Below are 13,259 nucleotides of genomic sequence, written 5' to 3'. Positions count from 1 at the left end.
CCTACCAGTACTCGCATAAGTGTTGATATGAAAGAACTTAAACTGGGAGGGCTGAGAGCACCTTCAAACATGGGAAATAACAGACACAGCATTGCTTTATATAGCTGAGTACTCTTCTAAAACATCTGGACTGTGGAGGATCATTAGCTAGGAGCTTTAAAGTGCAGAGAACATCCTGCGCTGTCCATAGTTCATCAATTAGAGATTGCTGACTTTTCATGGTGCAGGGAGTGAGCTGGAAAATTATTGGCTTCCTTAAAGGAAAAAGACAATAAACTGAAGGAGTTATAAGGACCTCATCTTGCCACTTTATTAAATGAATCTGTCTGGGAAGTGGCTTGGTTCAGTATAAAAGCAGCATTGGGAACAGATAACAACGGATGCTTTTGATTATTGTGATTCCCAACAGCTTTTGTTCTACAATTCTACATTTAAATTTGTCACAGTGCACTTTTTGACTAATGTTGGTCAAAAGGCTTCTTCACTTGGTTTTTAAATTTAAATTTATGCTGGGATATTTCACTCATAAACCACCAGATATTAGCATGCAAAAAGTTATGTATGGTCTGCTTTCATTTTACTTAAAAGGGAGTAGAGGATCAATCTAAATGTGATTACCAAAGAATTAACAAAGAAACTGACTAGTTCCTGAAAACTTAAGATGTGGGTGTTTGCTTAAAACTATCTGATTTTCCCCACTTCAATTGAATGGTTTCATAAACTGTAGCTTATGCACTGACGACTATGGGTATGTCTACACGGCGAAGAAAAATTCACGGCTGGCCCGTGCCAGCCGACTTGGGCTCGTGGGGCTTGGACTGCGGGGCTATTTCATTGCTATGTAGAATTCATAGACTTCTGGGCTTATGCTGGTGCCTCTGCTTTAGGACCCTGCGAGGTGAGAGGCTCCCAGAGCCCAGGCTCCAGCCCAAGCCTGGAAACCAACACAGCAATGAAACAACCCCCCAGCCTGAGCCCTGTGAGCCTGTGTCAGAAAGCATGGACCAGCGGCAGATTTTTCTTTGCTGTGTAGACATACCGTAAAGATCTGATTCAGCTCTGACTGAAGTCATTGGGATTCTTTCCATTGACTTCAACTGGATGTTAATTTCCTAAAATACACTGGACACTTGACTAATAAATCCAGATTTAAATAAGTGTATCCTTTTAAATGATTGTGGCTTTTTAAAATTAAAATTTTTGTGATGAGCAGACATCAAATACCATTTTATTTCTAAATGGAACTTTTTGTTTAATTTACATGAATATTTTTAAATGAGGTCTCAAAGCCCTGGTCTACACTAGGTGGGGGGATCGATCTAATTAGGCAACGTACTTAGACCTACTCACCACGGCATCTTCACTTCGGTGAGTCAACGGCTGCCGCTCCCCCGTCGACTCTGCCTCCACCTCTCTCGTCAGAGGAGTACGGGAGTCGATGGGAGAGTGCTCGGGAGTCGATTTATCGTGTCTAAACTAGATCCGATAAATCGATCCCCACTGGATCAATTGCTGCCTGCCGATCTGGTGGGTAGTATAGACATAACCCTCGTGGCTAATGCTGTAGATTTTGGATCGTTTAAATGATCCAAACACATCCTACTCTATTTGTAATCTAAAAAATTGTGGTTGGAAGCACCTGGTATAAATAGAACTGATACATTTAAGGAACACTATTCTTTTTCACACCTCAAGAATGTTTTCACGGCTGATTCTGAATGCAGATTATGGTCTGAACAAAGCTGCCAAACATAACTAGAAAGTAACTCCTATAGAAGGAACGACTGTTCAGTTACTGATTAAAACTGCATTCCATGTCTTTCTACACAGAATACTCTTTCCTCTTTGTGAGCAGCAATTGCATTAAACAAATCCCAGTGATCTAAAAGTCATAAGTTTCTAAGAGCAAGGATGTAAAACGTTTAATAGCTGCATAACTTAATGTCTCTAGAGAGTCTTTGCTTGACTGTGACTCAGAAGAGGTGTAAAGAGGAGTCCTCCTAAGTGTAAAGAGGCCAGCTGCCCACGTACACAAGCGCTAGGCAGGCTTTGCTAGAGGTTGCTGGTGAAGGCTGAAGACCGATGCTATGTCTTTACACAGCTCTACACAAATGAGGGCTCCTGGCTGGAAGAGTGGCTGATATTCCATAGGCCCTGCCTATATTGCTGATCCCATTTCCTCTCCCAGCTCCATGTCTCATGAGACATCCCCTTTATGCTTGGAACAGCCTGCCATTTCTTGTCCACAAATACCCATTCCTATTTAAACCCCACTTCTTTCCTAACCTCTTTAGGGGAGTATGGGTCTGTTGTCTTCTGGGAGCTGATCCACATCAGAAGTAGGAGATCCATAAATGTCTTAAGTGACTTAGGAGTGCTAGTTCTATTGAAAGCCATTTTAAGTGTCTTTGTCCTGTTTGAAAATCCCATCCTTTAATTCTTTAGCTGAAGTGGTAGAGTATCATGGTTTTAGCTCTGCGGGGTCATAGGTTCAAACCCTGCTGTCAACCCAAGTGGTGGCTGTTACCTTTTTAACCCTCCATTTCAATTGTCCTTTCTCTTCCTTTTGGTTTCTTTTGCTGTGTTTCTGAACTAGAAGCTGAGCTTGTGGGATCATGGAACACTTAATATCAGAACTTTGAGTAGGGCTTAAAAAAAATCTGCATTCCCATTCTCCAGAGACTGATACAAAATGTGGCTGTGAGGGGTAATACCATGGTAAGAAGAGAAGTCCATCTGTTAGGATTCTACTGTGCTGCTATTCATGCCCCATTCTTTGGGGCTGCTTTTCCATAAGCCTCCAGCTGGTAGGGGGCAGATGAATTTGAGGTGACCTTTCCTGTTTCTTCCCCCTGCATATTGGGTTGCTGCATGGAAGAAAGATCTCTTCCTCCATCAGAGCCTACCTATTCAATCTGCCAGCTCCTGGGTAGAAAACACCACTACTCTACCCATCTGTCCTAGAGTCTTTCCTTCTGTGGGGTACAGACTTTTCATAAGTTGATGCAAAAAAATGGTCATCTGTTCATTCTGCACCTCTGAAACTATAGATTAACCTAGGCACCAGTGGACAGAAGTAGGGACTGAAAAATGTGCAGGGAAACTTTTCATCTACACAAAATTAGCTTCAAACTGTTCTGTCATCTGCTGAAACTTGAAAATACATTCTTAGTAATTAAAAGAAACTTATTTTCCTAAATTTTGCAAAAACTTTCGGGGTGGGGGGGAGGAAGGTAGTAGCTTAAACAAAGTCAGTATCTAGGAGGTCCCAAATGTTGTTCTTCCCTCTGCATCTGACTGGTATTCATACTTTACAGTTATATAGTTCTTTGTAAGGACTCTAGATGGTACTTTCAAGGGCACTCAGCATTAGCCTAACACAGTTCCCTTTGATTTCAATGGGAGTCTTATGCCCAATGTCAGTGGGGACAGAGTTAGGCTAACACTGAGCACTTTCTGAAAATTCCACATTTAGTTTTGGAGGAGCTTGATTGTTAGCCCATCTTGAAACTAGAAACTTAAGCTCAGAAGCATGTCATGTTGGAATAGCTTGGACGTCGTATATCAAACTTCATCGCACTCCTCTGACAACAAAAATAACTACATGACACACCCACACCCTGTGTGCCTAAGGGCTTCAGTCCTAGGCAGCAGGGCCTTAGCCTGAGGCCCACTGCCCAGGGCGGAAGCCCATGGGCTTTGGCGTCAGTCTCTGCTGGTGGGGCTTGAGCTTTAGCCCTAGGCCCCACTGAGTCTTAACGCCAGCCCTGGTGACCCCATTAAAGCAGGATAGCAACCCACATTGGAGTTGCAACTCACAGTTTGAGAACTGCTGTCTTATATGGTTCTTACCACTGTACGTGACTATCGCTTTTATGGAAGGAAGACCGCATTTCAAGAGAATTAAAAAGGGAGGAAATTCTTAAAACAGATGGTCCTCCTGAGTCACTTTTTCCTGTATGTTTGACTTGTACTGTGATGTGCTCTGTCTATACACTTAACTTTGTATTTTCATTCTAGAACCTGGTCCAAAACCATTCCTGGCAAGGTCGAATTCTTCTCCAGTGAGGGTTCGGACACCTCTGTTCCAATCCCAATAGTGCCGCTACAAGGCGTGGATGACTCCTACCCACCCCAGAAGAAATCCTTTATGATGCTCAAGTACATGCACGACAACTACTTGGACAATTACGAATGGTTTATGAGAGCAGATGATGATGTTTACATTAAGGGGGACAGACTGGAGAGCTTCCTTAGGAGTTTGAACAGCAGTGAACCCCTCTTCCTTGGGCAGACTGGGCTTGGCACTACCGAAGAGATGGGGAAACTGGCCTTGGAACCTGGTGAGAACTTCTGCATGGGAGGACCTGGCGTGATCATGAGCCGGGAGGTGCTGCGCAGAATGGTGCCTCACATTGGAGAGTGCTTGCAAGAGATGTACACCACTCATGAGGATGTGGAAGTGGGAAGATGTGTGCGGAGATTTGCAGGAGTGCAGTGTGTCTGGTCTTATGAGGTAAGAACATGAACACAAGAAATGAGGCATGTGGGGGTGAAAGGTGTGATGTTTTGTACAGGATAATAGCATGTCCCAAACACAAGCAAATGGGATATGGCCTACCTGACATCTAATTTTGTATAATATAAATTTAAAATCGGTTAAAGTAGTTCTGGATATTGCACCTGTCCCAGAGTTCCCCTGCTTTTCTTTCTAGCTTTACAATAAAATTGTCCTATCGCTCTTGAAAATAATTTTTCTCCTTCCTGTCATCCTGTGAAACCCCCACACGAATGGATATGTGACTTCACGGAGAAAAATGTCTCCTAAATGAACCAAACTGGGGGAAATCTGGTAACTAGTCTACCCTTTCAGTTACACTACTCTTGGAAGTTAATTTGTTACTATATATATAATATATATTTTTTAAAAAGTCTTCAGGTAGAGGTGTGACATGTAAGCTGAGTGTCTCATAGTTTTACCATCCCTGTGCTGTGAGGTAAGAATATTCATCACCCCCGTTTTACAAATAGAAACTTGAGGGGAAAGCTAAATCAAAGTGGTGTCTTTCTTTCTGTCTTGTTTTAGTTTATCAAATGGGGCTCAGCATTCACAAGCCCGTATGAATTTAATAGGGAGCTGCAGGTGCTCACCACCTCTGAAATTAGGTCCCTGAGTGATTTGCTGACTGTCAGAGCCATGAGTGGGTGTTCTTGGTTTCTCGTTTGTGCTTAACCAACTTGTCTGTGAGATCAGTATTGAAAACTAATGGAAAACCAGACTGCTTACCAGTGTTGGAGCACACAAGGCCTATAGACCTGTAAAATAATTACATGTATCTGTCTTAGTCTTTCACCCAACGTATACCTATTGCCAAACAAATGTTTAATCTCTCAAGCATTTAACATTGTCACACTGCATACAGTTCTGTGTCTGCAGATAATTAAACATGAAACTGCCTACAGGGAAGTGTCTACAGCTCAGGTATGGTTCTGTTACTTGTTGGATATTTGCTGATTCCTGCTGTTGGACTTGTGGGTGGAGACTGGTCTTCAGAGGGGCTTATCCTCCCCCTCCCTTTTCCCTCCCCTGTCCCTTCCCCCCACCTGTACTGACAGCCACTGATATCTGCCTGAAGAGATCTGATTGCAGCTTCAGGATCTCAAAAACCCCACAACCTGCTGTTTACAATGCTGTTTATTATTTACACTTTGTTATCCTCATGGACAATTCAGATCCATACAGTTCTCTAGGCTTCAAAGTTTGGTTGTAAATGTTGCAGAAGAATAATTCTGTTCAGCTACTTACATTGGAGTTTTAAAAAAAAATACAGTGGAATCACTTCCATCAATCTGTAGTTCTGTAAAAGCCTGTCCCTACAGAATCTAAATATGTGGCCAAACATGAGTTCAGTTCTCTTTAAAGGGACACCAACTTAATCACACTTGGAAAGAACACTGAAGATTACTTCCGATAAAAGGTCAGAGGAAGATTGCTTTACACTCATATTTTTGTTCCAAGGGCTTACTCTTTGTGTTCTGGCAGCTCTGTGTATAGTTTCCCCTAACTGTGAGCTCTCACATAGGAAAAGGGGGAGCTTTTTTTAAAAAAAGAAAATTGTAAAACCACAGAAATTGACAGAGGGACTTGAGTCAGAGATAGTACCTGAAGCTGTTACTAACTAATTGACTTGGAAGCTATTATTAACTAAGTGACTTGGTTTCATTTTGACAGCAAGTCAGTTTAAATTTTTGAAATAGTTACTGATTACTTCTCCTGAGAAGTTACCATGTAGTGCCTTGTGGGCCCAATTGGAGCTCAGTGGAGTCAATGGGCATTGGATCAGGTCCTTGAGATGGAGAGAGCTTTTCAACTGCATTCATCTTGGCACGTGTAGATGTCTTATATATAAAAAATGAAATCTGGACACTGGCGAAGATGAGCTCTGGAATGGCAGTGGTGCTGTCACTTCGTCTATATTTCTAGACCTGAAATGATTTACTAGTGTGGTAGGTGCTTTACAGAGAAAGGATCAAACCACTTTTTTCTTAGTTCTCCTATTTAAAATGGTTATTGGGCCTAGAGCAGACGATTATAACAACTTCCATGTAAATAGCTACATCAGGTATCACTTGAAACTATTAAACGCTCAAATCCTGGTCCGATTGAAACGAATAGCAAAATAGCCATTGATTTCAGTAGGACCAAAATTTGGCCTGAAATCTTGAATCATTTTTAGAGCTGTCACACTTTGAGGAGGTAAGAGAAACAAAATAAAAAAGTGAGTGACATGTAGCAGAACTAGACTGCTAATAATGCTGAGGAAAAGCAAAATGCTTGAGCATTTTTAAGCTATTCAGAATGTTGTCTTCTCTCAGATGTGGTGGATTATCTAAAATTAGTATGTGTGGAGGGGGAAAATAGCACAAACTCTTAAAAATTACCCCTGCAGTGTGAGTGAGAATGTAAGGTTTAGTGTTCCTCGGGAGAGAGGGAGAGGGAGGAATGGCTGGGTAGCAGTTTCAATTATGAAAGCACATTACTGCTTTAGGGAGTAGCTGTACTTTCATTTCACTGAGGGCTTTTTAATTTAAAAACTGTCATAATTTGGTCTTTGATGTGATTCCCTCAGTGCCCAGACAACTGAATTAAATGTGCCTAGGGAATGTTATGTAAAATAAAACAATGGCTATGTTAAGCAATGCAACTGTCTTAACCAGCTGTGTTAGGAAAGGTTAGTGTTTAAACAACATTTTCCATGTCTTAACTGAATTCATGAGTGTCAAGCAAGAGATCAGTATGGCTAAAATGCAATGCATTGTATTGCAACAGACTTTGGGTGGAAGGAAGTTTTATTCCATCCCCTGCCTTCTGGGGGTATTAGTATTGCATTCTTTAGGATACCTCAAATTAGTTCCCTCTTTACAGTTCTTGTAGGGCTTAGCAAATTAGACTCTAATTGCTTTAAAAAAAAAAAAAAAAGTTCCTTGCTTATAACTTCCATTTAGAAGAGTTCCAAAGAGCTTTAATGGCCCAAATCTTGAAGCCCCTATTCATGTGAGTAATTTCACTGATGTCACTAGGGGCTGCTTGCATGAGCAAGTGTTTACCAGTACTTTGCCATACATTTGTGGAACATCGTTGGGGAAAACTCTGCTAGGCCCTGTATCTTCCCCATTCTACTCTCCATTGCTGTTACCCTTATTGACACCCTGGGGAGTCACATGTATTTTGATAACTGCAACCACCTCGTCTCCCTCTCCCTTTTAACTCCAGCCACCACCAAAACAGTCATCTTCTGTCCTGACCATTAGGCACCCCTCTACTGCTGCATCAAAGCTCTGTCCCAGCCTACATGTCTGGTCCTGGATCCTCGTGTTCCTCCTGTACCTTCTGCTTGATCAAAGATATCCGCCTCAAAACCCATCTTGTTTCATTCTTGTATTTGGTGCTGACTTTTGTGCTGCCTCTTGCTCATGAAGTGCACTCCACTAAGCTATCAACCTTATTCATTACAAATCTCATGTAAACTCACTACTTCCATGATGCCCACAAGACAAGTTGTGAATAAACTTTGTTGGTCTGAATGCTTGGGGGTGTGGGGGGGGAGCGGGGGGGATAGCACTGTCTATTGTTCCTCTCTCTGGGTTTTATCCTTTCTCTGGTGTGTCTGAGGTTGTAAAATCTCTTTTTATCAGTGATTGTTCCTTTTCTTTGTGTGTGGTAGAGTGCTGAACCTGTCATTTGTGCTTAACAAGTAACTATGAAATGCAGCCACCTCCTAGGGTCAATGGGAGTAACCACTCAACAATTAGGGCACAACACATTGCATGACAGCAGGGGGACAGGACAAATTATACCAAGGATGAACAGGGCCATGGAATATCATATGTCCACAGAGAACAGACAGGACTTGGGTTATAAGGTCTTTCTTTCAAAACCTGACACCCCTTCCCATCCCCAGCATAAAGTATGTGGAGCTTAATTTACCTACGTTGGGGAGGATAAAGGGCTGAGTTGATCCCATGAGGACTGGACCCCACAGTCCTAGAGAATCTAGGTATTTCAATCTTAAAGGGATGTTGCCAGGGCTGAGGCGAGAATGTTTGATATACCTGTGTTAAAATCTTCTCTTTCGCTATTAGTTTACTACTTTGCATTTGTCTCTGCTTGGAGAGTGAAGACTGGCTAGTTCAGTTTCTGCCTTAGTGCAATATTGTGCCAGTGTACCAATTTCAGTTGCTCATACTGGAGAAAGCTGGCTTCCATTCTGATGCAAAGCTATTGCAGTGCCTTCATTTTTTAAAGAAAAGTCACTTTTCTATTTTGAGTTTTATTTATTTTGAGTTTCATTTTGAGTCTTGTATTTTCTTTAGCAACATCTCACCCATGGGGTCATCTTTCAGTAGCAGGTGATGCATTTTTTTTTAGTTGCTCTTGCCATAAAAATACTATGTAAAGAGTTCCATTCCTGTTCACAGGAATCCTGATCACTTTTATCCAAGTTATTCATAACTGCTGGTACAGGTGAGTCGCATCATATGCATATTTAACTTACGCGAATTCAACTATATGCGCTCGGCAAAAAAAAAAAAAAAAATAACAAGATACCTGTAAATAGTGTGGGCGATTCCACCCACCATTCCACTCAGTGAGCATATGCCCCGGTGTGAGCATGAGATGGAAGACGTGAATCTGCTGTTCCCTCAGTCGGTCTGAGTTCCCGCGTGACTCTCATAGTGTGAGCATCTTGCCACGCTGAGTGTGATTCTAATGTTTAAAGATACTGTAAGTATTTTTCATACAACATGGCCCCTAAACGCAAGCCAACTACTTCGTCTGGCGCTCAACCGAAGAAACAGCGATCTGTTCCAACGCTGGAGGAAAAACTGGCTGTGTTGGATTTATTGAGAGACTGTATGTTGGTCTCCAACGCAGCACGTAAATATGGTCGCAACGAATCTAGCATCCGTGCCATCAAGATTCGAAAGAGAAGTTCGTCAAGCCGTGACATCAAGTGCTCCAATAATTGCTAAGGTGACAAGCTAGGTGCATGATAAGACTTTAGTGAAGACTGAAAAGACATTAAACTTATGGCTGGAAGACATGAACCATAAATGTGTGCCTATCGATGGCAACACGTTGCAAGAAAAGGCTCTTCACGCTGTTCAAACCTCCTGCTGAAGAGGGACAGCCTTCTCATGAAAAGGAATTCAAAGCCAGCCAAGGTTGACTTAACAGTTTTAGGAACCGCTTCAACCTCAAAAATGTGCAGACTACCTGTGAAGCTGCATCTGCCAATGAAGAGGCAGCAAAAGCCTACCCCGAACAATTAAAGAAAATCATAGAAGAAAAGGGTTATCTTCCGGAACAAGTTTTTAATGCTGACGAGACTGGGCTCTTCTGGAAAAAAATGCCCAACCGCACTTACACTTCGAAATCAGAAAGACAAGCCCCTGGCTTCAAAACATCTAAAGACCGTGTGACTGTGGTGTTTTGTGGCAATGCGGTTGGGCATTTAATAAAGCCGGGCTTGCTCTACAGGGCTGCAAATCCCCATGCCCTAAAAGGCAAGAACAAAAATCTCCTGCCTGTGTTCTGGCAATCAAATAACAAGGCTTGGGTGATGGCAACATTATTTTTGGATTGGTTCCACAAGTGTTCCATTCCGGAGGTCAAGTGGTACCTCAGAGAGAAAGGACTTGACTTTAAAGTGTTGCTGATCTTAGACAATGTTCCTGGCCACCCTGCGGCACTTCGGTTTGTGCATAATGATGTTGAAGTCGTCTTTCTCCCCCCCAATACCACCTCCAACCTCTTGAAACTGCTAATCACGCCTTGGTCAAGGCCACATACACGAGGCTTACGTTTTCTCTCAGATATGTAGCATTATGGATGCTGATCCCAATCTTAATGTAATGGAGTGTATACTGTACTTTATGGGCGATTTAAGGGATTTTCAAGGGTAATTTTGACTACGCGATTTTTGCCTTACGCGCTGACTTTAGAACCTAACCCCCACGTGAGATGCGACTCCACTGTAATTGGCAAAGCTGCAAGATATGCATCCAACTTTCTTCAGTTGTGTTATTAAACCATTTGTGCCATTTTGCGCTCTCATAGTGTCAGACGCTTTTCTTTCCTCCTATTACAGTGATTGGTGCAGAATAAGAACCTAGACAGTGTTGTGCCCTGGTGAAAGTCTCTTACTGGAAACTTCAGTTTTCAAAAGAATAATCATGTAACACTTTCTATTTTAACTAGACCTGAAAAGTCATTTTAAAAAATGCATTGGTCCATGTGTCTTAATAGAAACTCCATTTCCCAGTTTGCCTAGCAGTATCGGGAGGAGAGTGCTTTCCACACCAAAGCATCAAAATAGAAAACATATTTTCAAAACGTCTTTACGTGTGAGAGGTAATGTAAAGGAAGCCAGGGAGAGTCGAGTGCTTTATATTATTGTATTCTATTGTGGGTTGAGAAGAAGAAGTTTGTCAGATTCACATAAGTCCAATTATGAATCCTTAGTGGAAAGGAAATGTTTGGAAGAAGGGGGAGTCTTGCATTAGTATTTTTGTCTGGCCTTTTTCACTCAGATTTAAATGAGGATAATAGCTTCTCTGAAGTGCAGCTAACTAGAACAGGGTTTCCTTCTAAAACATTTGCATTGCATCAGATAGAGACGTAGGCATCCCCCCAGACGTTCCATTCCTGTATATAAGGCTCTCAAATGCGGGGGCAGGAGGAAAGTGTTTAGGGGCTCTAAAGTGGCCAGAAGTCAGAGAAATCCTGTGATGGTTAGGGAGGGAAACAGCAAGTACTGGCACAAATATACAGCTGTTAGTGTGTGACTAGTCTCCAGTTCTGTGGGTTTCTCTCCTGAGAAGGAAACTTCTCCTTCACTGTGTCAAAAAGCTATTGGAGACTAACTGGCTGACTGACTGGCAGTGCTGACGGGCTTCATGTGGCCCGCTTAGAGCTTGATCCTATGCTACATTAACTTCAAGGGCAGAACTTCTATTGACTCTCTGATGCTGCACCATTAGCCCCGATGAGGTGATTTTATTGGAATACTCTGTACTTGCCTGTTTAGTCTAATAAATATTAAAATAGAGTTGTGAAGGCCTTTGAGAAGCAGGGTACAGCATGTGTCTTTGTTAACCTTGAGGACCAATGTAGCATCATGTCAGTTCTTGAATTTGTCATCTCCAACATTTTTCCACAATGCTGAGTATCCACGACTCCAGCTGAGGTCAGTATTTCTGGAAATCAGGCCTTCAGTATTGCTTTACATCAGTGTCTCTCTGACATGCAGTCCGTTCTGACATCAGGCCATGTACTACTTTAAAATGAACCTGTCTTTCAAAAATGTGGGTAGCCGGGTTATAAATTGATGCCATCGGTGTACGTGTTGCCATGTGTACCCATGCACAAGGTGCCTAGATGAATCTGATGCAGACCATCTGTATGTATGCCATGATTAGTTTGGAGAGAACCTTGAATTACTAAAGACTTTTAAACTGTAACTTTGATGGCACTGTCATTGAAAGACTTCATGGAAGTCTGCTTTGTCTTTTTAAGAGCAATTCCATTTAGCATACAGGAGCTGAAGAATGGATTTCAAACATTGTGTGCGTGGCTGAGGAGAAACGAGTACCTTGCAGGAGAGACAATGGACAAGAATAGGTGGTGACCATATGTAGGCAGGGGCAGAATTGCGCAAGGCCTTGGAAATGAGTGCAAAAAAACTTGACCTTGATGCGGCAGGCAATAGGGAACCAGTGAAGAGCTTGGGGGGAGGTAGAGGGAGGTGAGCAGAGCATCATAACTCTAAAAACAGCACTTTTGGCAGATTGGTGAGGGGAGAAGCAGGGAGGTCAAAGCTGAGGAAGCTTCTCCGTAGATGCAGGAAGGCCACAGGGTGGACAAGGGTTTCAGCATTTGGAATGGGAGGTAACCTAGGATTCACATCCAAACTCTAACTTCTACATCATCTAAGTTACTTAAAAGAAAGCAAAATCTGACTGAAAACTCATAAGCCTTTTCTTAGTAACTTCTGCAGTCGCAGATCAGCAAAGCCTTAAAGCAGAAGTTTGAGGTTTGTGAAGTATTTTGATTGCTTTGCTGTTTGAACCCAAAGACCCTGGAGACAGCTCCATTTTGTGTATGTGCAGTTTTAGCACAAATACTTTTTGACTCCTGGCAATGTTGTTGGGGGTGGGAGGAGGGAATTGTACGGTGTGCACTTGTATCTGACTTGTACGTAATGTTGGGTTTTTTGTTTGTTTTTGTTAGGGTTTGACCCAGTTTTCATGAGAATACAGAGGAATCTGCTCTTAGATGACCTATAGTAATGTCTAAGCTGACGGTTATAAAAATTTGAAAGTTGAACAATGAAATGTAGTCTCTGCTGATGCCAAGCATAAAAATAAAAGTACCCTAGGTCTTCCTTCAATCTTCTGAAGTTCAGCCATTCTTTCATGAATTAGTATCAATGTAGTGTGAATGTGGGGAGCTATCAAGATTAGTCATTGTCTTGAGTACAGTCAGCAAAGGTTTTATTGCTTCGCTGGATAAAAAACTTCAGTAGAATTTCCCCTCATCCCAGATTCCTAATTCAGACATGTACTTGCGGAGAGAAGTTGTGTGAAGACTTGAGAAACCATTGGAGAAGGGGGAAATTCTTCAAAAAGTGTCTTGATAGACTTGATAGTATATCCACAATCAACTTGAAATCTAGTCTTTTTTGGATATTACACCT

At 42.1% G+C, this 13,259-nt stretch overlaps 1 protein-coding gene across 2 annotated transcripts in view; it reads left to right on the top strand.

The window, feature by feature from the left end:
* CHSY1 (chondroitin sulfate synthase 1) overlaps positions 1 to 13,259 on the top strand; it is a 111,049-nt gene that overhangs the window by 20,177 nt on the left and 77,613 nt on the right. For both annotated transcript variants that reach the window (XM_043523962.1, XM_007053510.4), the window contains exon 2: positions 4,021 to 4,516. In XM_043523962.1, the coding sequence (XP_043379897.1) occupies positions 4,151 to 4,516 (366 nt within the window). In that variant the 5' untranslated portion in view covers positions 4,021 to 4,150. The remainder of the gene's footprint in view (positions 1 to 4,020; positions 4,517 to 13,259) is intronic.

Source organism: Chelonia mydas, chromosome 10 (assembly GCF_015237465.2).
Source record: "Chelonia mydas isolate rCheMyd1 chromosome 10, rCheMyd1.pri.v2, whole genome shotgun sequence".
NCBI lineage: Eukaryota > Metazoa > Chordata > Testudines > Cheloniidae > Chelonia > Chelonia mydas.
This window is presented reverse-complemented; position numbering and strand designations above follow the sequence as displayed.